This window comes from Myotis myotis, unplaced genomic scaffold (assembly GCF_014108235.1).
Source record: "Myotis myotis isolate mMyoMyo1 unplaced genomic scaffold, mMyoMyo1.p scaffold_m19_p_17, whole genome shotgun sequence".
In the NCBI taxonomy this organism is placed as follows: domain Eukaryota; kingdom Metazoa; phylum Chordata; class Mammalia; order Chiroptera; family Vespertilionidae; genus Myotis; species Myotis myotis.
Window position 1 is genome coordinate 13,535,014 of NW_023416321.1, and position 25,712 is coordinate 13,560,725.

The following is a 25,712-nucleotide window of genomic DNA, read 5'->3' on the forward strand; positions in this document are numbered from 1 at the left end:
AAGATTTATGCTAAACTTAAGTATGTCTTATGTTGTAGGGAAGAGGGAGTGGTACAGGGATTTCTTTCTCTGTCCACTTTTGTATTGTTTAAATGTTGACAATGAACAAGTATTATCTTTGTGATTGAAAACAAAATAAAACAGGGTCATATGTTATATAAGGGAGGTAGGAGAGATTGGTGAGAAAACTTGCCTCTCTCGGGTTTCCCGGGTTGGGACCAGCCCTCAGATCCCACCCCTTGACATAAGCAGCGAGGGAGGAACTGGTGGTTTTCTCTCAGGTCCAGTTCTGCTGTTTCCCACTCTATGGGGCCACTCGTGCCCACGAGCATTTCTTACACCCAGGCCTGTGACCACTGTGTATACTTGGCAGTGGATGACCACAAATAAGAGCAGGGAAGCGGTGGCCATCAGAAGTGAGGACGGCTGGCAGAACCTTCTTTGAGCACCTTCCTACTTCTTGAGTCATAACTGATAAAACCCACAGTCCCCAGAAGAGAACAAAAAGGGGAGTGAAATGAAAACCAAAACCGGGAGGAATGGGCTTGCCCATCTCCAGCCTTCTGCGTTAGTGGCCCTGCTGCCAGAACTCATTGCCAGCCACAGAGAATAAGGTGAGGCTTCCTGTGTGAGTGGTGTGCGCGCAAGGGGGCGGGGGAGAAGGGGGGACAGTCATCACCCGCTTGTTAAGTCCCCCACACACGCGAAGGTGGACCGGACGTCTCCTAAGTTCTCACCGCAGACCAAGAGAGCCTCTCTGGAGGAAGATACAAGAAACTGGTAAAGGGATCCCCTCAGAGGAATGGGGGAAGGGTGGGAAGGACTTGCACTTGTCACTCTATATCCTTTCGGTATTTTTTTAACCACTTGGAACCATCTGTGAAAAAATGAACACGGAGAAGAGTAATACATGCTCACTGAAAAAAATAAGTGGAAACATTAGAAAAGTATAAAGAATATTAAACACCTCCAAGAAAGAAACATTGCTGTATGTCTGTGCTAGGTGTGCATTTTTTTATAAATGTATCCCGCTTGCCCTGACCGGTGTGGCTCAGTGGATAGAGCGTCGGCCTGCAGACTGAAAGGTCCCAGGTTCGATTCTGGTCAAGGGCATGTACCTTGGTTGCAGGCACATCCCCAGTAGGAGGCGTGCAGGAGGCAGTTGATCGATGTTTCTCTCTCATTGATGTTTCTAACTTTCTATCTCTTTCCCTTCCTCCCTGTAAAAATTCAATAAAATATATTAAAAAAATAAAAATAAATGTATCCCGCTAGCATTTCTCCATATAGTTAAAAATTATTTATAAGCAATTTTAATGGATGTAGCAGGATTTATTTCATAATTATCCTCCCCTGTACTTAGACTTTCCCCCAGTTTTTCACTATTATAAAAATGCACTGAACCTCTTTGTGCATCTTTATCCGTATTACTGTTTGCGCCATACCTAGATTGCAAGTCTGAGTTGTGCACACAGAAATGTCCGTCTTCTCTTGGCATAATGCTTTATTGTTTCCAGGGTTCTTTCACCTACATTATTTCATTTGATGACTAAAGGGAGTAAGGGTGTGGTGAAGGGCCAGGGTGAGGGTGAAAAAAATGAGGAGACCCAGTGCTGAAAGCCGTCGGTAAAGGAGGCCATGCAGGGGAGCTGATGGGAGGGACTTCCTGGAGGTGGAAGGCCTGAACTCCACCTGTGAAGGACAGGCAGGGTGTGAGGGCGGCCCACACAAGGACGTGCCACACTCCTCTAGAGACTGTAGATTCGAGCAACTAGCAGGGTGTGGAGAGATCAGACTGGCCAGAGCCAAACGTTGTGTTTAGGGAAATAGTGGTCAGACAGATTATGGACCACAGAGTTGGGCCTGGGCCCATAAGCAGTGCAGAGCCAATAGATGTCTTTGAGCGTGAGGTTATTTTAGGGACATGATGTTTTAAGATTAGCTCAGCATCAGGGTGGGCTGGGAGGGGGTCAGGGAGAAGCAGATGTGGGAAAGACCTATGCTAATAGAATTAGGTGATTGCCTTAAACATGTGAAGGAGCCTGTCAGCAGCAGTGTTCCTGCATGTGGTGGGAATTGAAGGACAGTCATACATTTTATTCCATGCATTTCATTTATCGGGCAGTTTGACCTATGGAATTGGCAGCGAGATTGCCTTTTTGTGGGCATGGCAGGTTTCTTATTTATAATTGATCTGTGAGGCTTTAATGATTAATGTACATTCACATTTCATAGCCTCCTTAATGGGAAATTGCTCTCCTGGGAAGCAGAACTCAAGCTGGCAAGGGAGGCAGGTTTGGAGATTCCTCCAGTTTCATCAGAGTGCTCCTTCCTCCTTCCTCAGATGTCTGCTTCTAGGTCCCAGTGCCCACTCGGGCTCCCCCCCTGAGGGAGAGAATGAAGCCTCCCAGACGCCTGTAACTTGTAATATTGTCAGCCTAGGCCAGGGAGGTAGGGGAAGATCCCGTCCCAATGACACGGTTTTCATTTAACGCCCAGCACCCACCATTTGCCCCTGCCCCGTAGGCTCCTCCACCTGGAACTCTGCTCCTGAATGCTCTGCCTCTCTCTCTTCTGAGAATGTAACCCCTGGAGGTGTCTCAGGACCAAGCACATTTCCATTATCTGGTACCTGGCCTCCACCGGCAGCCTCATCTCCTGCCCTCGGCTTCCTGACCTAAGTTGCCCATCAGCAACTTGGAACTGTTTGTGATTCCTGTATAGACTCACTCTGTACCTTAACTCCAGCCACTCTCTCTACCCGAAATACCCTCTCCTTTTTCTTGGGAAACGTTTGCTCACCATTGAGTCTCAGTGTGGGCATCACCTGCTTTGGGATGCCTTTCCTGACACCCACCAGGCTGGGCTAGATGTCCCTCTGTGTGTTCTCATTGCAGCTGCTGTGTGTCTGTGTCTGTCGTTGCATCACTATATTGTATTGTTTTTCTGACCACTTGTCTCTTTCCCCCGGTAGACTGTAAGCTCCTCAAGCGACTGTGTCTTCTTCCTCAGTGTATCCCCAGCGCCCAGCACAGGGCCCAACAGCCAATGTGAGCTCAAAGAATGCTGCTGTAAGATGCTGCTGTTCTCTGCAGTGTGACAGGACACCGAAGCCAAGACTGTCCTCATCCATAAGGCCTCAGCCTGCCACCAATTCGGGACGTTGAGGCTCTTTATTGGGTGTGCATATAAGTGATTGTTATATCTTTTTGTCTTAAGTATTTTGTCTGAATTAATATTACATGGTTTTATATTGACCTGGATATCTCTTTCCAGCCTTCCTTTCAAACTTTCTGTATAATTTTGTTTTGTTTCTTTTAGTCACTATCTAGCCAGATCTTTTAAAAACCTTTCTGATTGGCTGTGTTTTAATAGATGTGCTTAATCTATTTATGTCTGTTGTGATTATTGATATATTAACATTTCAACTTATCTCTGCCCCCTTAACTTGTGTTTCATTTTATACTTGCTGTCCTTTTTCTTCTCCTTACCTTTTGTTAGAGCAATCACGCTTTCTTTTTTTTTTTTTTTTTTTTTTAATATATTTTATTGATTTTTTACAGAGAGGAAAGGAGAGAGATAGAGAGTTAGAAACATCGATGAGAGAGAAACATCGATCAGCTGCCTCCTGCACATCTCCTACTGGGGATGTGCCCGCAACCCAGGTACATGCCCTTGACCGGAATCGAACCTGGGACCTTTCAGTCCGCAGGCCGACGCTCTATCCACTGAGCCAAACCGGTTTTGGCCAATCACGCTTTCTATTTTTCCTTTTTTACCCTTCTGGTTTGGAAACTCTGAATTGTATTTTTGTTCTTATAGTTAGCTATTCTTAAATTTTAACATACATCAATAACTATTAGTTTTTCTAATGAAGTGTAAACATTTTGACATGTAAATTCCATTAAAGGCAAGGCTCTTATCACTCTTTACCCATGGACCCACACACTCCACCCTTCTTCCTTATTTATATTGTCCAGAACTTAATGTTTTTAAATGTTTTAAACTAATTCCTTTAACGTTCCATTGTTAATTAAACTGACCAGCATATCATATTTTGCCCTGTGCCTACCATTGTTGCTTGCATCCCATTTCTTCTCTGTTTCACTTCTCTGCTTGCCTTCAGTGCTGTTGTTTTTTCTTATTTTTAACTTTTTTATTGAATTTATTGGGTTGACCTTTTCAGTGAGTGGTTCTTTCAATGAAGGTAGCACCATCTTTCCTAGAACTCTTGTTTGTATGTGTATTGTGTGTGAGTTTCTTTTTAATTGTTTTAAGAAAATGAAATGACCTGCTAATGCTAATCAAGTTAAAAATCATAATCCCCAGGAACATGTACTAATATAAGTCAACTAAAAATCTGACCAATTTTTTTGCTGATTCAGCTCTTATTGATGAGATCTCTCATATTTCGATCTTATGCCTCCATAGGCTAAAAAATTATTACCGACAGTGGGTAGATCCTGTGGGTGAAATAAGGGTAGTGATAGCCACATGGGTAGTAATACTGCTCCATTCCTGGTTGTTCCAGGTACCTCTGCCAAGACACTTTTATCCTAAAAAGGAACTGAGGATCCTTGAGTCCCAGGAGAAAGGGCCAGGCGTGTCCTAGCTGTAGCCCGAACCCCACATTAGATGCTCTAGTTGTATAAATTGGCCTCATTGTTTCTGCAGGTAACATGTCTTGAAAACTTAGTTCCTTCATCTGTAAAATGGGAACAGTATTAACCAACCTTACCGGTTGCTGAGGTAAAGCACCTAGTACATGCCTAGTACATTGAAGACGTCTGATGACTGGTCGTGGTTATTGCAGTCCCTGGCCCTTGGGAGACACTCATTGAACTCTTGTTGAATGAATGCAGGAGCCTAACACAGAAGGCTTCATTGAGGAGAAACGTTATAAAGGGTAGGTGAGGTCTGGGCAGATATTAATAAAGAAAGAAGGCATTCTCTATAGGAGCAACGAGGTGAGCAAAAGGAAAGAATCTGAGGCTCACCCATGGCTGCTCTGCTTGGGCCAGTGAAAGGAGTCTGGCTGGAACAGAAGCTGGACTGGGGGGGGGGGGGGGGGCGACGGGAGGATGGGTAGGCAGGGCAGAAAGGGAGCCAGGGCTGAGCGTGCATGGGGATCGCTGTGTCTGCCTCGCCAGATGACTTTTGCCAGGCCAGCTCGCTCTGCCTGACGCGGGCCCTTGTTCCCCTTCCTGCACAGCCCCTCGTTCTTGATAAGCTCAGGCTGGCCCAGTGGCCAGGCAAGCTGGGGCTTAAAAGAGGAAGCATCAGAATAAGATTGGTTTTTCAACTCATATCTTACTAAGGAAGTTGAGTCATTCTACTTCTGCTATTTGTCCCCTCTGGGCATTCAGAGAAGGACAGATTTTACTTCCAGATGAAATAGTCATGAGAGGGATTTGCCCTGGTCTGCCCTGGCCCCTCAGTGGACATTTTCAAGATGACCCTATAAGATGGAGCTTTTTATTTCCTTTATATTCAGAGAACCAAGGCTCACGTATGGCTTAAGTAAGGCTCGACATCTTGACTATATGGCGTCGAAACAGAGAAGTACCATTGTCTCAGTGGCAGCATTTATGGGCCTGGTGAAGGGCAAGGGAGTGAACTTTCATTTAGTATCTTCTATTGGCCAAGCAAACCAATTGGCGTTTCTGTACTCTACCTCGTTCAGTCCTCAAAATAACTCCAAAGACACGAAGAGAAGAAACTGGGCAGCCTGCTTAAGCTTTAGGCAGCAAGCCTCACCTCTGCAACCTGTGACTGTGCGGCTTGTATTTTTTTAAATATATGTCTTCATTGATTTGAGAGAGGAAGGGAGAGGAAGAGAGAGATAGAAACATCAATGATGACAGAGAATCTATTGGCTGCCTCCTGCAGGCCCCCTACTGGGGACCGAGCCCACAACCTGGGCATGTGCCCTGACCAGGAACCAAACCGTGACCTCCTGGTTCATAGGTTGATGCTCAACCACTGAACCATGTCGGCAGGGCCAGAGAAGCTGTTTTTAATGTGAATTACATATCAGCTGCATGCTTCTAGCTCTTTTATATATTAGGAGTTAAGGTCTGATTTTATTTGACAAAAATGGTCTCATGGCTTCTTTTTTTGTTGTTTAAGTTGCCAAGGCTAAAACCCTTATCTTCTGGTTCCTAGTCTGGTGTTTTCACCATACTTACTAAAACAGGGAAGTGAAATATGATACATTTTAGAGAGGTTATCAACACTGAAGATAAAATTTTAAACATTATTTTTGTACCCTCTAGTTAATAAAAAAAAAAATCATTTAACGTAAACTACATTCCTGTCTCAGGATCCTAGGAACAACTTTTGCTGTTGAGTAAACATCGCTATCATGGCTTTAGACCAGCGCTGTCCCGTGGACCGTGCTGCAGTGGTGGGAGCATTCTCTCGCTGCACTGTCCAACATAGTAGCTAGTGAAACTGAGGAACTGATTTTAAAATTTTATTTAATTTTAATCCATTTACATCCCTAGTGGCCACCATATTGGACAGCGCAGCCTTACAGTATAGAGAGGGGCTGAAGTGACAGTCCCTGACCCCTTGGCATCAGAATCATCCAGAGAACTTGTCAAAAGTACAGATTCTGGGCCTAATGCCCAGTGACTGATTCAGTAAGTGTAGGGTGAGTGCATCTTAAGAACTCATCTGGTTATTCTAACCTGCAGTCAGGTTGGAAATTGCTGCGTTAGCCGGGTGCCCTCTTCCTTAGGGTGGGAGAGCAGAGCCAGCATCAGGCATTCAGCCCTGGCCTTGATCTTCTGGAGATTACAGCAACCTTCTGGGGAATGTCAGACCCTTGGAGAATGTGATAGAAGCTATGGACCTCTTCCCTGGAAAAAGCCCAAACTGTATATTTTGACATGCCATCCTTGAACCCACTCCTCACCTTGGACCAAAGACCTTTACTACCTGGTAGGGGAGCCAAGTTAGAGTCTTAGGGTCTGGCAGCCTTGTCCACAACAAGCTGTCATACGGGTCTGCCCAAGGGTTCATCTGGTACCATCCCAGTCATTCCTACCCCGCCCCCCGACTTCCAGGGGCTCAGCAAGGCACCCCAGAAGAGAGAATAGGCAGTGTGCATGCATCAGGCCCTGAAAGAATGAATACTGAAGGAACTCCACCCCTTTCCCTTCCACTCTTATTTTCATGGCCTTGGGTGAGCTGAGTGCATTTGGCTATTGCTACAGCTCGCATACGTCCTCAGCTCAGCTCTGACGAAGCAGAGGCCAGACTGCATTTGAGGTGTGAGTGGAGATGGGGAGAGAGTCCAGGCTGAGTAATGGCTCAGGATTTTGACCTGCTTTCAAAGGCAGAGACATAACTGGCTCCCACTTAGTCCTCACTCTCCACAAGCTGCAGGAGAGAGAAGGGGCAGCAGAGCTGCGGGGCTGTGAGCTGGGGTGACTACCCAGGGACCAAAACCTGGGGCTGGGAAGGCCACCCGGCTAGCAGTCCCAGGATTAATGCAGAACCTGCTTTTGTAGACCAGACCCAGTATAGAAGTGCGGAAGGCGGGAAGGAGCGTGAGTGTGTGTGTGTGTGTGTGTGTGTGTGTGTGTAAGAGCTGCTGTCAGGCAAAGTGTCCCGAGAATAGCCTCTTGAACTTGGAGTCTGTCAGTGAGGGCCTGAGTCATGGTCATGTGGCCCAGGAAAGCCAGCCACAGGAGAAGCTGTACAGTTCCCAGGCCGTGATTTCATGCCCCTGAGGGGTGAGGGTCAGCCTGTTTTCCCCATGCCCTTCACAGGTTCAGCTGCCAGCTGCTGGGCTAGCTTCTCAACAGCCTTCTTGTTCCTCTCCGCCTGCCAGGCTGGTGGTGAGTCACCAGGGAACTGCACAGGCCCTGAGCTTGGCTGCCTCCGCCTCAGCTTCTCCCAGCAGGAGAGCCTGATATGCTCATGGGGGAGGATCCGGGCGCCTGGCCAGCAGCCCTTCTAACCACCAAGGTGAAAGGATGGCTGTGGTGGGGAGGGGGAATGGAGCTCTGGCTCAGGGTGAGCCATGTCAGGCAGAGGTGGACTCTGAGCACCAGCACATCTAGATCTCAAACAGCTGGGTGCCCTCGGGACAGCCGTTGACCACTCGGCCTCATTTCTCTCTCTCGTCGGATGGAATTCTCTCTCCATCCCCCACGCTCAGGACCATCCTGTCTCTGGAGGTCATCCTTTGATCCCCGCATTCAGCCAGCATCGATTGTCTCGTCTGTGCCTCGCTGTGCTGTACACTGAGGGCACCACCTCTGCCCTCAGGAGCCTTCTGACCAGGGAGTTCCCCGTGTGTTTGCCTATAACCCCGGAGACTAAGGGAGTAGGCAGCACAGCCGAGAGCCTGGGGCTCCAGGTCCTGGCCCTGCACTGCCACACAGTCTGGGCAACCTTGGGCAAGTCACTGCCAAATCAGGTCTCAATTTCTTCAAGTGAAAATGAGGAGGCCCTAGCCAGTTTGGCTCAGTAGAAGGTTGGCCTGTGGACTGAAGGATCCTGGGTTAGATTCCCGTCAAGGGCACATATACCTCAGTTGCAGGCTCCTCTCCGGCCTGGGCCCTGATCTGGGCTCATGCAAGAGCCAACCAATTGATGTGATATATTTCTCTCTGTCTTTCCCTCTCTCCTCCGCTCTTTCTAAAAACCAATGGAAAATATTCTCCAGTGAGGATTAAAAAAAGGAGAGAAAAAGGAAATGAGGAGGTTGCGCCCTGAGGGTTCTGCTCAGTGGTTGAGCTTTGACCTACGAACCAGGAGGTCACAGTTTAATTCCCAGGCAGGGCACATGGCTGGGTTATTGGCTCGATCCCCAGTAAGGAGTGTGCAGGAGGCAGCCGATCAGTGATTCTCTCTCACTGATGTTTCTCTTTCCCTCTCCCTTCCTCTCTGAAATCAATAAAAATATATATTAAAAAAGAAAATGAGGAGGTTACAGTACTGTGGCAGTCCCTGTAAGCAGAACGCTAAGGCTGTTTGTTAGGTTTGGAGGTTTGGGGTTGTTTTTAAGATCTCAATGCCCCTGGTAAAGAATCCAAGGAAGGTGGGAGGTGCTGTAGGCCCCAGATCAGTTCCTTTTTGGAGGTTGCAGGGGTTGAGGAGGTGGTTGGGAAGAAAGTGTTCTTACAAGGAAAACAGCCTGCTTGGAGGGCTTTGGCCTGATTGAAGTCAGAACACCCCCTGGACTGCTGAAAGTCATCAAGTAACAATGAGGTCACCCATTCAGCCTCCTCAGCGTCTAGTCTTCAGGACCAAACCCAGGCATTCGTGCTGAAAGCTGGAGCCACTCTGAGTTCAAAGCTAGGAGGCCCTTGAAGGCACAGATGTGAGGATCGAATTAGTGACCAGCACACCCAGCCCCCTCACCCCACCCCAGTCAGACTGGCTCAGTCTTTCATAGTCTTTGTGGTGAGGCAGACTCAGTAGGAAGGTTTGAGCCTAATGTTTCCCAGCTTCTGACTGTCTCGTTTTAGCTTGATAGGGCAGAAGGCCAGAGGCGGTCCAGCTTTGGTGGCCTTCACAGTTCACAGGGTCTGCCCTTCTACCCAAAGAGCAGACGGAGGCGGGATCCGGGATGAGTGGAGTTACGGCGGCAGGGAAGACTGCCTCTGGTAGTGACACCTTTAAGACCAGCCTGCCACCAGAGAGCACTCATTAAAGACCTGTTTGCGCCCCAGGCAGTTTGGCTCAGTGGATATAGTGTCAGCCTAAGGGGGACTGAGGGGTCCCGGGTTCGATTTCCAGTCAAGGGCATGTACCTGGTTGCAGGCTCCTGATTGGGGGCGTGTGGAGGCAACCAATCAATGTGTCTCTCTCACATTGCTATTTCTTTCTGTGTGTCTCTCCCCCTCGCTTCCACTCTCTCTAAAAATCAATGGAAAAATATCCTCAGGTGGGGATTAACACCAAATAATAAATAAATAGATAGGGCCTGTTTGCATCTGGTGCCTTCCCAGGCTTTGTCTGTAGCAAGTCAAGACCCTGCTCTGTGGGAGTTCACAGCCCAGTCTTTAGAAGGGTTCCCAGATGGTCACAGTCTCCGATGGTACGGTCTGTTTCATGGCAGCTCTAGCCCACGGGCTATTTGCACAGGTTGTCAGAACACTGGGCTCACCCTGCAGCTTCCTGTAACACTCAGGGCCGCTGGAGATTGCATTCTCGTGCTTTGCCCTCTTATTTCTAAGAGGTGTGGGGGTGCTGGAGGCTCTCATCTTGCTGATGTTGCCTGCAAGAAAGATGAGACCTAGGAGAGGTGTTCAGCAAATGAGTTTGGACGTTACAGAAGGAAGTATGTCAGTTCCTCTGGAGAGCCACAAGCAGATGCTTCCTGGACAGGAGCCAGGCGCTGGTGCCGCCGTTTGCATGGTGATTTTTAGACTTTGTAAGACATGTGTATACATATGCGCATATGCATACGTATGTCTAGTCCTGCTAGGGAGCAAAACCTTCATTCTCTCCTGTTGGAGAAGAGCCATGTGGACGGTGCAGGCATGTCCTCTGAGAAGACAAGGCTTGAGCAGTCAGTGAGGTGACTCATGGTTTTGGAATATAGGATCCACCACCCTGTTCTGGGGAAGCAACGTTTGCCATAAAACAAACAACAGAAGATCCCGCCATTATTTATAAAGGCAAAAAAGAACCAACCCAGATGTTTGTGCCATGGTGTCTGGAGGAAGTGGCCGGAAGCCTCCTTGTTGGGCAGGGTGGAGTCTGTTGAGGGTGGTGTGCTGCTAGGGCTGGGGGCTCGCTGCTCCTGGGGCCAGTGTAGATGCCGAGAGGTGGACTTCTTTGCCTTCGGGAACATTTGGAGGATGAGTGCACGGGCATAAAGAGGCGGAGCCCCATCTCCCCTGCTTTCCTCCTCCGCCCACGCCTGACCTGGGCCCCTCGGGGTCTGTGAGTGACCTGCTCTCGTTTGGTCTCCCCTCAGGGTGAGCGTGAGCCTGGGAGATGGCAGTGATGGAAGTGGCCTGCCCAGGCGCTCCTGGCTCGGCGGTCGGGCAGCAGAAGGAGCTCGCCAAAGCCAAGGAGAAGACACAGGCCATGGAGAAGGTGCACAGCTCCGTCAACAAGCTTGAGGCCGTGGAGAAGAGCCCCGTGTTCTGCGGGAAGTGGGAAATCCTGAACGACGTGATCACCAAAGGCACCGCCAAGGAAGGCTCCGAGGGAGGGCCGGCCGCCATCTCCATCATTGCCCAGGCTGAATGTGAGGGCCCCAGGCTGGGAGGGTACTGGCTGAGAGGGTGGGCCTGCAGGTGGGTGCAGCTCTTACGCAAGGGTGGCTGGCACAGGTGAGGTTTGGGGTCTCCTATGGAAGAGGGAGGTCATGGTGACCACTCTCTGTGATTCTCACAAGATACAACTGGGGGGAGTGGAGGTTAAGCCAAGACTGAGCGTGAAGTGGGAGTTATAACAGTGCTGGGGAGTGAGACAGAAGGAGGGAGAAGTGGCAGATGGAGGCCTTTACCCATTGTAGCCAGAGCAGGGAAGAGAGCTGGGAGGCAGGACACCGTGGGCTCCACAGGTCCCGGGGACTCTGCAGGATCATCAAGCAGGCCCTTAGCCTTCTGTCCTGACCTTGGGCAGCCGGCGCATCGCTGGAGAGGCCCCGACAGGAAAGGCCAGGTCTCCTGGAAAGCCCCTATGGGGCCTGATTCTCTTCCATCTCAAGGTGGCCCCACCCCAAAGAATGAACACCTGCTCCTGGGCCTGCTGGGCACGCTGATGGCCGCAGGCGGCTGCCGGGTAAGGCCTGGCCTGGCCCTTTCTGCTTCCACTTACAATATCTCAAAATGATTGAAACGATGGCTGCCACAGGAGCCCGAGAAACTCCCAGGAGGGCTGGGTCGGGCCAGGAGTCTCCTCTCTCCCCACCCACCCTCGGAGGTTTCTGGGCCAGGCAGACAGCTCATGACAGCATTTTCCCACATTCACATCCTCCCCCTCATCTTCCACTGCCTTCTGTCTGGTTTTTGAGGAGAGATGAGGGAATAACAATTGAAGTGGAGTGAGTGACAGAATGTAATAATAGACACACATAAACACATACGTGTAAGAACGTAATAGCTTATATTTATTGAGCCGTGATATGTGCCAAGCACTTTGGTGAGGATTTTGTATAGATCATCTCACTTGAGCTTCACAGTAAGGGAAGTGAGGTGGGCACCCTATGAGCCCGTATTATAGGTCTGCCCTCTGCTCTTGACCCTTAAACTCGGAGGGTGGGGTGAAGCAGTCATGAGAGGAGCTGGCATGCGTAAGGAGGGAGCCACCAGACAGACGGAGGTGGTCTCAGAGGAGGGGGGTGCGTGGTCCCGAGGGTGTCTCTAAAATGCCTCTCTCCCAAGTGCTGAATTCCTGTTCCTTCTCTTCTCCCTTCTGCTTGTCCAACCCCATTTCCTTTACTTCGAAGGTGAGAATAGCCAAGAGTTCAGCCCCACCTTTTCAGAGCGGATTTTCATCGCTGGGTCAAAACAGTACAGGTAAGGAGGTGAGCTTGAGCGGGACACGGGGAACTAAGCCAGCATCCTCCCTCCCCCCGCTGCTCCCCGGCCGCTCCCTGGTGACCCCTGGCTCCCTCCTTCAGCACCTGTGGTGCAGCCCTTGGAACCCGCCCAGGCTTTCCTGGCTGAGCTGCTCTCTCAGCCAAATAAGCTTTTCAAAAGCTTTTCACAGCGTGTGGATGACTGCCTCTGGGTCGCATCAGCTTGACATTTTATTTTTATTCTCCTCAGAGTCCTTGCTGCTCCCCCTCATTTCCCATCAACAGGGAGGGCGCTGGGAACAGAGATCACTTTTTCGCTGGTCCATGACCATAGGTGCAGGCCCGAGGGGCCTCCCTGACTGTGGGAGAAACCTGCAGTGTCTTTTCTCCTGTGAGACACCCGGCGGGATGAGGGTTTGGAAACAGGCAGACCCACAGCTCCGGGGCCCTGGAGGAAGGCGGCCAAGCGAGGCTCAGTCTGGTCCCAGGCTCCCCTTCCCCAAGGATGAATTTTGGCAACTGAAAGTTGAACCTGGAAACAACTTCCTCCTCTACCGCCAGGCGGACTTTTTTATCATTGCAATATGGAAACTGCTAGTGATAAGAAGGCTGTGGGGCCCTAGCCGGTTTGGCTCAGTGGATAGAGCCTGCTGACTGGAGGATCCGGGTTCAATTCCAGTCAAGGTCACATGAGCCGGTTTCGGGCTCAGTCCCCAGTGGGGGGCGTGCAGGAGGCAGCCAGTCGATGATTCTCTCTCATCATTGATGCTTCTATCTCTCCCTCTCTCTTCCTCTCTGAAATCAATAAAAATATATTTTTTAAAAAAGGTTGTGGGGAGGACCGCTGCCCTTGAACCCATAAATGCTCAGTGTTTGGTCAAATTCCTTACACTGCCCCTCATGCCTTTTGCCCAGGGGAAGGGCTCCTGAGGGAGCCATTCTTTGAGCCCCCCGAGAAAAGCGTGTAGGCCTCTAGCAGCCCCCAGGACTGGGGTGCGTCTGCCTCCTGTGTGCGAGGGTGGCTAAGGCTGAGGTCTGTCCACAGCTGTTTGGCAGCCATCCTTCCAGAAACCGTTGCCAGTGCCTTAATACCTGGCAGGGGAAAGAGCCAGTGAGATCCATGGCGGTGGGGAGGCCATCAGAGAAAGCCAGGCTCCCCTGGCCCCTGGTCACCAGCCCAGGCAAGATGTCTTGTTTCTGTGGCTCCTCACATTCCTATGGCCACCAGAGATCAGAGGTGACCGTCCTCAACTGTCCCTTCTTCTGGAGGTGACAGAAGCAAACCCTTGTCAGTTAGAGTCAATGCCCACCACGGAGTGACCCTCAGAGCCACGCGCCACCTACTGGGCCCTCCAGGGACTCCCCCCTTGGAGAGCAGGGAGAGAAGCATGTGCCTGAACACCCAGCCCCAATAATAATGGCTTAGGGGAAATTTGCCTTTGGGGCCAGGCACTGAGGTAGGCTTTTCAAATGAGATGTTTCTTTTTTTATTTTATTTTTATTGATTTCAGAGAGGAAGGGAGAGGGAGAGAGAGACAGAAACATCAATGATGAGAGAGAATCATTGATCAGCTGCCTCCTGCACACCCCACACCAGGGATAGAGCCCGAAACCTGGGCATGTGCCCAGACAGGGAATGGAACCGTGACCTCCTGGTTCATAGGTCAACCACTGAGCCACACTGGCTGGTCAGTGAGCTGTTTCTTTCCACCTCGCCACCTGCAGAAACACTACCCCCACTTTATAAATGAGAAAACCGAGGCTCCTGGGGCTTAAGGATGTCCCCAGGTTCACTTAAGTACCAAGGGATTTGTCTATGACTCTGACCGCCGTTACCTAAGCAGTTACGTCTTCCTGCCTCCTCACGTTCAAAATGCATATCTGTCCCCTTTTTGACAGCCAGTCTGAGAGCCTTGATCAGATCCCCAACAATGTGGCCCACGCAACTGAGGGCAAAATGGCCCGTGTGTGTTGGAAGGGGAAGCGTCGCAGCAAAGCCCGGAAGAAACGCAAGAAGAAGAGCTCGAAGTCCCTGGCTCAGGCGGGAGTGGCCGTGGCCCGACCGCTCCCCAGAACCCCCGAGCAGGAGAGCTGCACAGTCCCTGTGCAGGTGAGCCCCACTGTCATCCCCAGAACCGGCTCACGGGGCCCTTGGCACAGCGCCTGAGCCTTGGCCTGGCCCTATGTCCTAACACCCGTGTTTTCCCCACAGGAGGACGAGTCCCCACTTGGCTCCCCATATATTAGCAACGCCCTCCAGTTCACCAAGCCTCTGAAGGAGCCAGGCCTTGGCCAACTCTGTTTTAAGAAACTTGGGGAAGGCCTACGGCCAGCACTGCCCCGGTCAGAACTCCACAAACTGATCAGCCCTTTGCAATGTCTAAACCACGTGTGGAAACTCCACCACCCCCAGGATGTAGGCCCCCTGCCCCAGCCTGCTCACCCCTTCCCCTACGGCAGACTGCCCCATCCCTTCCCATTCCACCCCCTCCAGCCCTGGAAACCTCACCCCCTAGAGGCCTTCCTGGGCAAACTGGCCTGTGTAGACAGCCATCAGCCCCTGCCTGGCCCACCCCTGAGCAAACTAGCCTATAGAGACAGTCAGAAGCCGCTGCCTGGCCCACCCCTGGAGCCCAGCCGCCCACCTTGTGGCACTCATGAGAAGTGTTCTGTGGAGGAGTACCTGGTGCACGCCCTGCAAGGAAGCGTGAGCTCCGGCCAGGCCCACAGCCTGGCCAGCCTGGCCAAGACCTGGTCGGCGGGGGGCTCCAGGCCCCAGAAGCCCAGCCCCAAAACTGAGGACAGCGAGGGAGTCCTGCTTACTGAGGTAACTAATCCCCCAAACACACACATACCACTGCCACCACCACCAAGTCCAGGGTCAAGGGTAGCAGCTGGGAGTCAGGGGGACCTGCTATGGAAGAAAGGGCATCGCTGGAAACCTGCCAGACCCACTGTCAAGTTCCTACCCTTTGGGGGGATGGTTTTTTCTCTTTATCAAGATCACGCAGGCATGGGGTAAAAAGATGACATCATAGCAAATTGCTATCGCTGATGAAAAGCATAGTCACCCACTCAACCTCCAGGCTCTCTTTTCCGTCTTTTTAGCTATTTCTGTTTTTAGTCCGATTGGTTACCTCATTACTGCTGATTGTGTGCGTGTGTTATATGAATAATACATATGCTGAGAAATGGGAATAAGCAAATATCACCTTCAGAAGTTACCCAGGACCCCGATGTGAGACATGAGGATCTGGCCCTCCTTCACTACTCCCCGTCTTCCCCTTTTCCTCTAGTTCTCTTACCAGATAATTTTGTAACCGTAAATGATTTTCCACGCTTACATTTCTGGGCTTTATTCCATCCATCTTTGACGTTATCCCTTGGCCCCTGCCCCCTTCCCTGTCCTTCCCTTTCTTCTACCTTTTAGCTCCTGAGTTATATTTTCTCATTGTCAACATTGACTCAATGTCCGTTTCTGTCCCACAACCACAAGTCTGGGAGGCTTTTCATCCACGGACCCGCTTGCCTCCGGCAGCACGTGAGGCACTCATTCGCCTTCACCTAATTCCCATAACCCCCTCTCTGGGTCCTGCCCTCCCAACCCCCAACTCGGTGATGTCTTTGGTTGTGAGGGCTCAGCCCCAGCCTGGCAGCCTTCCTAACTGTAACGCTTCGTCCCCCTGTGGCCTGGCCACTGAAACGGGGCTCTCTCCGCCAACTACAGAAACTGAAGCCGGTGGATTATGAGTACCGAGAGGAGGTCCACTGGGCCACACGCCAGCCCTGCCTGGGCAGAGGCTCCTTCGGAGAGGTACACAGGATGGAGGACAAGCAGACTGGCTTCCAGTGTGCTGTCAAAAAGGTAGGCCCCCAAACATGTGCCAGAGCTCCAGGGGCTGGAGAGGGAGGCCAGGGCGCCTGCTGCACTCCCTCTGCCTTCCTTCGAGGTAGGCCCAGGGTGGCGTGGGTCTAACTTTCTAACGGAGCCCAGCTCTCCTGGCTGCCCTGGCTCCGTCTGGGAGCTGCACTTGTTATGCGTGTAAGTGAGAGGGGATCTGAGAGTGTGCACGCGGCCTGGGCCACTTCTGAGGCCATGCCAGGGGCAGGTAACCCTGGAAGACGGGTGGATCGCCATGACATGCATGTGAGGCCGAAACCCCTAACCACATAGTAGGGCCACCACACCTGGGCCATAAGGCAATTGCAAGAGCAACACCTCCACCTGACAGGTGCCTCCTGGAGGAGTCTGTGCGTCGGGGGAGTCAGATCTGGTTTGAGTTTGGTCCTGGGTGATGGACATTATGAGGAAATGAGACTTAGCAAGAGACGCAGGCTTGTCTGACTAGAATCCACCTCTGAAACACTTCTCAAGGAGAGTGGGGAGAAGGACTTGTGGTCCTAGGATTTAACTAGAGACACAGGCATGCATCACCTCTCCACTCTCTCATCTCACCATGTTAGAACTGAGACCAGAGAGCCACGTGCCTTGCCCAAAGCCACACAGCTGGGCCTGAAACGGAGGCCTCCTTCTTTCAAGTCACACACAGGCCCACCAGCCGCACATCCACACACCTGGAAGGTGTCAACCCTGCTCCCCTTCTGCCCCCTTTTCTCCTCCCTCTGGCTCTCAGCTCATCTTGACTGGAAGCCACTTGGTCCCTGGCCCCAGGCCAGCATCCAGGACCTCTGAAGCCAGAAACCAGAAACATTTCTGGGGGCCATTTCCTTGGCCCGCTGGCAAGGTGAAACAGACTAGCTGAGAGATGGACCTTGTTATCAAGCAGCTTTTGTCAAGGACATTCTGGTCCCTAAATGGAAAGAAACCAAGTAGCCAGACCAGGGCCTGTGCCGAGTGGACATCAACTCTGCCGCTGCCATGGATGCCTGTGGCTTTAAGGGGTGAAGATACAAATTGTGGCATTGATACACCTGGCTTCCCTGGCTTGTACCTGGGCCAGGGTGTTAGAGTTCTACAGTTGGAGCCTCAGGGCGACAGGACGAGAGGGGACTATCCGTAGGTATTACCCCAAACTTCAGACATACTGTCTCAAATAAGCAAGCTCTGCCCTCGCCAGCCCCCACTGACCAGAACATGTGCGGAGTTCCTGCCAGCGTGGTCATCTTCCCCTGGGAGGCCCGGGCCTCGTGCCTGACCTCTTCAGCAGCAGCTCCCTCCCCAGGCCATCGGAGAAGGCGCAGCTGTCCCTCCGAGAGGGTGTGAAGTGTCCTGGAGATGAATGGTCAGTGCTGGGGGCTTAGTCACCGGGCTTCTCAGCTGTTCCCCTGATGAGGTTGTCAGAGTCCCAGGCAACAAGGTAAACAACCCGAATATAGTAGAAGAGGACACATCCTCCGTCCCTCACCAAGGCAGAGAGGGAAGCTCCAAGCACCACTCGGCTGCCCACCCATCCACTCAGTGCTTCTGCTTCTGCTGGAGCATCCACTCCCCCAGCTCCCCTCCTGCTGTCCACGGTCTCAGTGGGGCGGCTTGTGGGCTGGGGACAGCCCCGCTCTTGGCTGGGGACAGCCCCGCCCTGCTCTCCTGTCTCCCGAGGAGAGGAGAGAGGGCAGGCAGTGGGGTCCTTTAGGATGTTCATCTGGAAGATCTGAGAGCCAGTTCCCCGCTGAGGAGTAGGATGGGGGGACGGGGTCAGAGGTCAGGCTGCACATAGGGTCAGAGCAAGTCGTGCACTGTCTAATGCTCCCTGGGGAGGATCCAGCACACGGTGAGGACAGCACTTCCTTGGTCCTCCTTCTAGAACATCCATGGCCCCAGGTCAAATGCTGATTGGTCATGAGTCTGGGGTTTAATGTAGAGTTTTTGTTTTTTAAGGTTTTGTATGATCTTACTTTTTTTTTAATATAATTTTATTGATTTCAGAGAAGAAGGGAGAGGGAGAGAGAGATAGAAACATCAGTGATGAATCACTGATCGGCCGCCTCCTGCACGACCCCTACTGGGGATTGAGTCCGCAGGCCAATGTTCTATCCACTGAGCCAAACCAGCTAGGGCTGAGCTTACTTTTTAATTGCAAATAAATATAGGCTCATTATAAAAGAATTCAAATGATACCCAAAAAGCAAAAGTTTCCCTGTTCCCTGACCCCATTCTCAGAGGTAACTATTCTTTGACATAAATCATTTTAGACTTGTTATGCATATATAAACATGTAGTTGTTGTCTTTATTAACATGAGGTTGTACCCTAGAGGTTGTTCTGTACCATGTTTTCTTCATGTAATAATATGTCATGGACAGATTTCCTTACTGATACATATGCATTGCGCTAGTGCTTTTAACAGCCAATATATAAGCTCTCATCCTAGCAGCGGATGAATTCATAGGGTCCATGTCTCCTCTGTGTGTGTGTGAGTGTGATGTATAGATGCACACACACATTTTTATGGGGAAGGGTCCGTGTTATTTATCAGATTTTCAAAGGAATCTGTGGCCCAAAGAGGGTTAAGAACCATTCATTTGAGCACATCTGGCTCAAGCATGGAGTTCTGGGAGCCTCCTTTTAACTCTGCCACTGACCTGGGATAGCATGGCCTTGGCCAAGTAAAGCCAGCTGCTGCCAAGCACCTGCTCTGTGGAGATAATGGGAATACCAGCTCACAGGCTATTGCAAGATGTAAATAACCACTGATTAGTGTAGAATAGTACCTGGCATATGTTAAGTGTGTATTAAATATTAGTTCTCGTTAACATCCTTATCTAGCCCAGTCCCTCACTTCCTGGGTGAGGACACTGAAGTCCAGAGCGGGGAGGTGGACCAGATGGGCGGCTGGCCTGGCTGCACAGCCTGTGTTCTCCCCACCTGGCTACCTCGGGACTGCCCTGCCAGCCTGCTCTCCCTGAGCTGGCACAGGTTTCTAAACCACCTCGTGTTTTGAAGAGTCTCCTTTGACCCCCCTTTGGCTGGGTGGGTGGGAACGCTCTTAACATGGCCGGGCCACTCTAGAGGGACTTACGAATCTCTTAAAAGTGAAAGCAGGGCTCCCCAAACTTTCTTTCACAGCTCTTCATGTCTCAGTAATGTTTTCATGGCACCCCAGGCCGAAACAAGTACCTAACAGTTCCATTGATTAAGGCATTAGGTCCAATAATGTCTTTATCCTAACAACTTAGTAGCCATTTGAAAACAACACATAGAAACTGAAAGAAAAATTTTCTTCTGTCCTTAAACCACCGTAATTACTCCTGGGATGCGCTCGTTGTTGGGCACTGCACAACTTCTCAAACTTTGAAGTCAGATTGGACACCATCACCTTCGATTCCTGCTCCCCATGTTCCCCCCGAAGTATGTATCACAGCAACCTCCGAAAACCTCATTTCATAAAGATCTACCATCAAAGGAATACTCTGCAACCTAGTGTTGAAGTGAACTACCTCAAGCCAGCAGTTTACTCGACGTCCCATAAACGTACATCGTTGCTATTGCCCCCAAAGTAAAATATTCTGGCGTGGCCTTCGAAGTTCTCGGCGATGCCCCAAGGTGCTTCAACTAACAGTTTGGGAGCACTCCGTTTACAGACATTTACAAACAAGTCCCGTTGGTGAATTAGCTCCAACTCGGGTTCAGAGCTGGAAACACTGACAAAGAGTCAAAGTTCATGCGAGTTCATTAACAAAACCAGATATAGTATTCTGTATGTAACCAGGAGAGAGACATTTTCCACTGATAGGCAAAAGTCCAAAAACCCCACATCGTCAGAGCTGTTTGCCAAGGCAGAACGTCTCCCTCCAAAGAAAACGGCCAGGTCCTGACTGATTTTTTCCAGCCTGTTCTGCTACCCCTGGCGCCCCCTGGTGGTACCTCTCCAGCGGTTCTCAACCTGTGGGTCGCGACCATCGGAAAACACATATAGCATATCAGATATTTATATCACGATTCATAACAGTAGCAAAATTACAGTGATGAAGTAGCAACGAAAATAATTTTATGGTTGGGGGTCACCACAACATGAGGAACTGTATTAAAGGGTCGCGGCCTTAGGAAGGTTGAGAACCACTGCTAGGCGAACACGAGAACCCCCAGGAGCCGGGAGGAAAGGCTATTCAGGAAGCCCAAGCATTTCCTCAGCTGCTCTTACTTGAGCTGGAGGAGGAGGTGGGAAGCTAGCATTTCCTGAGCACCACTGGTTGCCAGGCCCGGTGCTGGCTGTCACCCCTCCAAATGCTCACTCTTCCCAGGAGCCGAGGCCACTGCCCCCACCTTTCACTTATGGAAACAGGGTTTAGGGGGATTGATCTACCTTTAGAAGTGGCTGAGCGAGGGTCTCTGCGCAGGGTGCTTGTATGAGGGTCTGTTCCTTCCTGCCACCCCATGCTGGTCCCTGCAGAAAGGAGAGGGGTGCTCAGGCCAGCCGGTCCCCAGCGGGAGGGTCCTTGGCCAAACCCCTCCCCGGAAGCCTTCTGTGCCCAGATGCTAGGGAAACAGCTGCGCACAGAGCACAGCACTGCGCCGTCCACGTGGATGTCAGTCCTGGGAGGAGAGAGACCAGCATGAGAGTGAGAAGAGTGCTGAGGATCAGAGGCACTGACAGTCAGAGTCTTAATAAGATTCAGAACCCAGCATCTGAAGAGTCGTCGTGGGTGTTGATAGAGGAGAGGTCCTGTGTCTAGAAATTGCCCAGGCATTTGTGCTGGGGGAAAGAAAAAAAAGTTCTGTGTTTGGCAGATTTGAGGGTTTGAGGGTGGGCAGCCTGCTGAGAGCCAGGATGAAGATTGCAAGTTTTTGTATTTTCACACCCGTCAGCCCCTCAGAACTTTAATCAAGTCCTGGGAGTTGCCCCTGACCCCAGGGGTACACAGTTTGGTTTCTGAAGGGCCTGTAGGCCCACCAGGGCCCTGCCTGGCCTCAGAATCGTCACTGAGCACGTCAGCAGGCTCTGTGCGGGGAGCATCTGGGTCCTGACAGGATGACAGGGAGCCCGCCCTGGCCCCTCACCCTGACTCACAGCCACCTCCGGGCCCTTTCAGGTGCGAGTGGAAAAGTTTCGGGCAGAGGAGCTGATGTCCTGTGCCGGGCTGACTTCGCCCAGAATCGTCCCTTTGTATGGAGCAGTGAAGGAAGGTCCTTGGGTCAACATCTTCATGGAGCTGCTGGAAGGTGAGGAGCGAGGTCCCACCCCTTCTCCCTCAAAATTCAGAGCCCAGGGTTTTCCCGAGTCTTACCAGGTTCACCTTGGTCCCCAGTGCATCCGTTTTTAACCTATTGACCCTGTGGCATTGGCGGGAAAGGCCTGCTTTCCACCACCCGCCCTTGTCCTCGGCTTGGAGGCCTGGAAGAGCCCCATGTAAAGGCTGGCCCTTGGTCTCCAGGTGGCTCCCTGGGCCAGCTCATCAAGCAGATGGGCCGTCTGCCGGAGGACCGAGCCCTCTACTACCTGGGCCAGGCCCTGGAAGGGCTGGAATACCTCCACACCCGCAGGATCCTGCACGGCGATGTCAAAGGTGAGGCCCTGGTCCCGGCGGGCTTCTTCCTCTCCCGTCCTGCCGACTTCTTCCCCAGTCTGCTGGGCTCCCTGGTCATCTCCAGGGGCAGGGCCGGGGCCAGGCTGACAGGGCTGTGTGTGGGAAGGGGAAGTGTTCTCTAAGCCCTCAGTGGGTGGTGCCCCACTACACACGGGTGACCACTGGGGGGAGGGAGGCCGCAGAGCTGAGTAAACTCTGCCCCTGTCCCCTCACTCTTGGAACGCCTGCCTGCTGCCTGCCTTGAGCCTGAACTGATACCCTCCTCCCTTCCTCCATGACAAATGAGCCTAATCAAAAGCAGCAGCTGCCATGGAGGGTCAGCCAGAAAATTGCCTCACTGGAGGTCCAGGGTGGGCCGGGCCCGACGTGACTCACCTGTTCCTCTTCTTCCCCGGGACGGCCTGGCAGCTGACAACGTGCTCCTGTCCAAGGATGGGAGCCGGGCAGCCCTCTGTGACTTTGGCCATGCTGTGTGCCTTCGACCTGATGGCCTGGGGAATTCCTTGCTCACAGGTAAGCCCATGCCCTCCCTCCCCATCCCCACCCCCACCCCCGCCTATCGCCATGATGATCATAGCCAGTAGCCTTAGTATTAGCCCTGTCCTGTACCTTCCATAACGGAATCAGAGATGTGAGCACTATGTCCACCAATATGCTTCAGCCCCACAACCACCCTAGAGTATTATAAGGCTTTTGTCAGACTTAAATGCAATAACGCATGTCAGCTGCTCGTTTCTGATGTTCCCTTTACACAGAGGAGAATGGAAAGGCTGCGTGCCCGGCCCTAGGTCCCAGGTCTTCTCCCAGACGCTTCCATGGCTCCATCCCTCTTGTCTGGCCTTCTGGGAGAGCTGTGCTCCCAGCCTGTGACCTCGGCCTTCCTGCGCCTTTTTTTTTTTTTTAATATATTTTTTATTGCCGAAGCCGGTTTGGCTCAGTGGATAGAGCGTCGGCTTGCGGACTGAGGGGTCCTGGGTTCGATTCTGGTCAGGGGCATATGCCTTGGTTGCAGGCATATCCCCAGTGGGAGATGTGCAGGAGGCAGCTGATCGATGTTCTCTCATCGATGTTTCTAACTCTCTATCTCTCTCTCCCTTCCTCTCTGTAAAAAATCAATAAAATATATTTAAAAAATATATATATATATATTTTTTATTGATTTCTTACAGAGAGGAAGGGAGAGGAATAGAGAGTTAGAAACATCGATGAGAGAGAAACATCGATCAGCTGCCTCCTGCACAACCCCCACTGGGGATGTGCCCACAACCAAGGCATATGCCCCTGACCAGAATCGAACCCAGGACCCCTAAGTCCACAGGCCGACGCTCCATCCACTGAGCCAAACCAGTCAGGGCTTCCTGCGCCTTTGAGAGCAGGTTCTGGAGGCACAAAGGCCTGAGCTGTGTAGCTGGAGAAATATCTGGTTTTAACTTTTTAACTTATATTTTTCTGATTATTAAAGTAATCTACACCCACTGTAAGATATTTTGCAACTACAGAGTTAAATGGTATAGAAGGGGAGGAAAAAAGGAATTCTCACCATTTTCCTTTCTCAGAAAGATAATCATGAAATTTTAGATAATTCCTTCCAGGTATTTTTGGATTTTTTTTCTGTACATAGTTAAGGCCATTATAACCCAATTCTGTGCCCTGCTTTTTTTCATTTATAACATTAAGCATAAAGTAGTTTCCTTTTGATCAAAGGAAAAACAACCTTTTGGAAAAAAGTGCTTACTTGTTGTTAAAGGGTTTTGATGGTGATTCTGAAGATGTAAATTGAACATGGACACCTGCCCTCCACACTAAAATAACTTGGGGGTTTTCTTATTACAAAAAATAATTCCTTTTCTAATATATTTGCAGGAACTAGAGCTAAACAAAAATAAAAACTGTAGATCACCAGAACAAAAAATGCTATTTACATCTGGTATCAATCCTTCTAGCCCAGTGGTTCTCAACCATCTGGCCCTTTAAATACAGTTCCTCATGTTGTGACCCAACCATAAAATTATTTTTGTTGCTACTTCATAACTGTAATGTTGCTACTGTTATGAATTGTAATGTAAATATCTGATATGCAGGATGGTGTTAGGCGACCCCTGTGAAAGGGTCGTTCGACCGCCAAAGGGGTCGCGACCCACAGGTTGAGAACCACTGTTCTAGCCTTTATGAACATAAGTTTTCTTTTTTTTCACTTACTAAAATTTCAGGAATATGATACCATTCATTAGTCTTCTACAACCTAATTTTCAATGTCCAGGCCCCTCCCCATTTTAAAGAAGCACCTAAAGGATTTGGTCCAAAGGGCAGCGTCCATATTTGGATGATGTATTCTTTGTACCAGTCCCAGCAGAACCCCTGACTTAGCTCATCCCCAGCAGATGTGATATGAAAGCACTTTAACACAGACAAGTTCAAGGCATCTCAGGAACAGACTGGGGTGGTCATTGCCGAAGCTCTTGCCTATCAGAGGTCACAGGTGACTTCTGTCTCCCTTGCCTCCTCAGGGGACTACATCCCTGGCACAGAGACCCACATGGCTCCAGAGGTGGTGATGGGCAAGCCCTGTGATGCCAAGGTGGACGTGTGGAGCAGCTGTTGCATGATGCTGCATATGCTCAACGGCTGCCACCCTTGGACCCAGTACTTCCGAGGGCCGCTCTGCCTCAAGGTCAGTGACAGCACCTGAGACAGCCAGGAGGGACAGCCAGCAGGGCTACGGGGCTCTGGCTGCAGCCTGGAGGTGGCCTTGCATTTTAGCTGCTCTGCAGTGGCAGATGGGAGCAGGGAACAGGAAGAGGCCTCATAAATGTGGGATCCTGGCTAAAATACGTGTCCCCCGAATCTGAGGGGCCAAGGGGAGATCCTAGGTGAGGGATCTCCTTGAGCTCCCTCAGGTCTGAGCTCTCCTAGGTCTACACTCTGGGCCCCCTCTGCCTGCCTCCTGACAGGGTGGGCCCGGAGGTCCTGGGCGTCTTGCTGCCTGGCTCTGACCTCTCCTACTTGCACCGTCTTTTTCCCTTTTCTTGGAAAAGTCTCAGACTTCACTCTCCCCCAGGTCCCTCCAGTCCTCATGACCAACCCCCCAGCACAGCCGGGTGGGAGAGTGGAGAGAAGCAAGAAGAGAAACCTGGGAAATGGGGGAGGCAGGCCTCACGTGTTGCTTTTTTGTTTTGTGAATATATTTTTATTGATTTCAGAGAGGGAGAGGGAGAGAGATAGAAACATCAGTGATGAGAATCATTGATCAGCTGCCTCCTGCATGCCCCCTACTGGGGATCGAGCCCACAACTGGACATGTGCCCTGACCAGGAATCGAACCGTGACCTCCTGGTTCATAGGTCAGCGCTCAACCACGGATCCATGCCAGCAGGGCCTCACGTGTTGCTTTTTTGACCCCCAGATTGCCAGCGAGCCTCCGCCTGTGAGGGAGATCCCGCCTTCCTGCACCCCTCTCACAGCCCAGGCCATCGAGGAGGGGCTGCGGAAAGAGCCTGTCCAGCGAGCATCTGCGCTAGAGCTGGGGGGGAAGGTCCACCTGGCGCTGCAGCGCGGTAAGAGCCTGTGCTGGCCGGAGGGCCAGGGAGGCTGCGGCTAGCGTAGTGGTCGGGAGCAAGGCACTCGGCCTGCCGGAGCCTTGGTTTCCCCAAGGGAACATCAGGGTTGGTAAGACTGTGCAGAGGCCGTGCTCAAGAGATGGGGGAGGGGGTCACAACATCTAAAGGCGGCCCAAA

General features: G+C 51.2%; 1 protein-coding gene across 10 annotated transcripts in view; it reads left to right on the forward strand.

The window, feature by feature from the left end:
• The window catches only part of MAP3K14 (mitogen-activated protein kinase kinase kinase 14), a 43,908-nt gene that overhangs the window by 12,844 nt on the left and 5,352 nt on the right, over window positions 1-25,712 (forward strand). For 2 of the 10 annotated variants that reach the window (XM_036340329.1, XM_036340327.1), the window contains 11 exons: window positions 2,975-3,180; window positions 10,943-11,218; window positions 12,425-12,494; window positions 14,396-14,606; window positions 14,709-15,323; window positions 16,224-16,361; window positions 21,484-21,613; window positions 21,826-21,957; window positions 22,387-22,491; window positions 24,486-24,649; window positions 25,382-25,532. In XM_036340329.1, the coding sequence (XP_036196222.1) occupies window positions 10,963-11,218; window positions 12,425-12,494; window positions 14,396-14,606; window positions 14,709-15,323; window positions 16,224-16,361; window positions 21,484-21,613; window positions 21,826-21,957; window positions 22,387-22,491; window positions 24,486-24,649; window positions 25,382-25,532 (1,972 nt within the window). In that variant the 5' untranslated portion in view covers window positions 2,975-3,180; window positions 10,943-10,962. Of the gene's footprint in view, window positions 1-345; window positions 615-2,974; window positions 3,181-9,884; window positions 10,378-10,942; window positions 11,219-11,242; window positions 11,758-12,424; window positions 12,503-14,395; window positions 14,607-14,708; window positions 15,324-16,223; window positions 16,362-21,483; window positions 21,614-21,825; window positions 21,958-22,386; window positions 22,492-24,485; window positions 24,650-25,381; window positions 25,533-25,712 lie in introns of those variants that run through there. The other 8 variants (XM_036340330.1, XM_036340331.1, XM_036340332.1 and 5 more) reach the window with 8 other exon arrangements.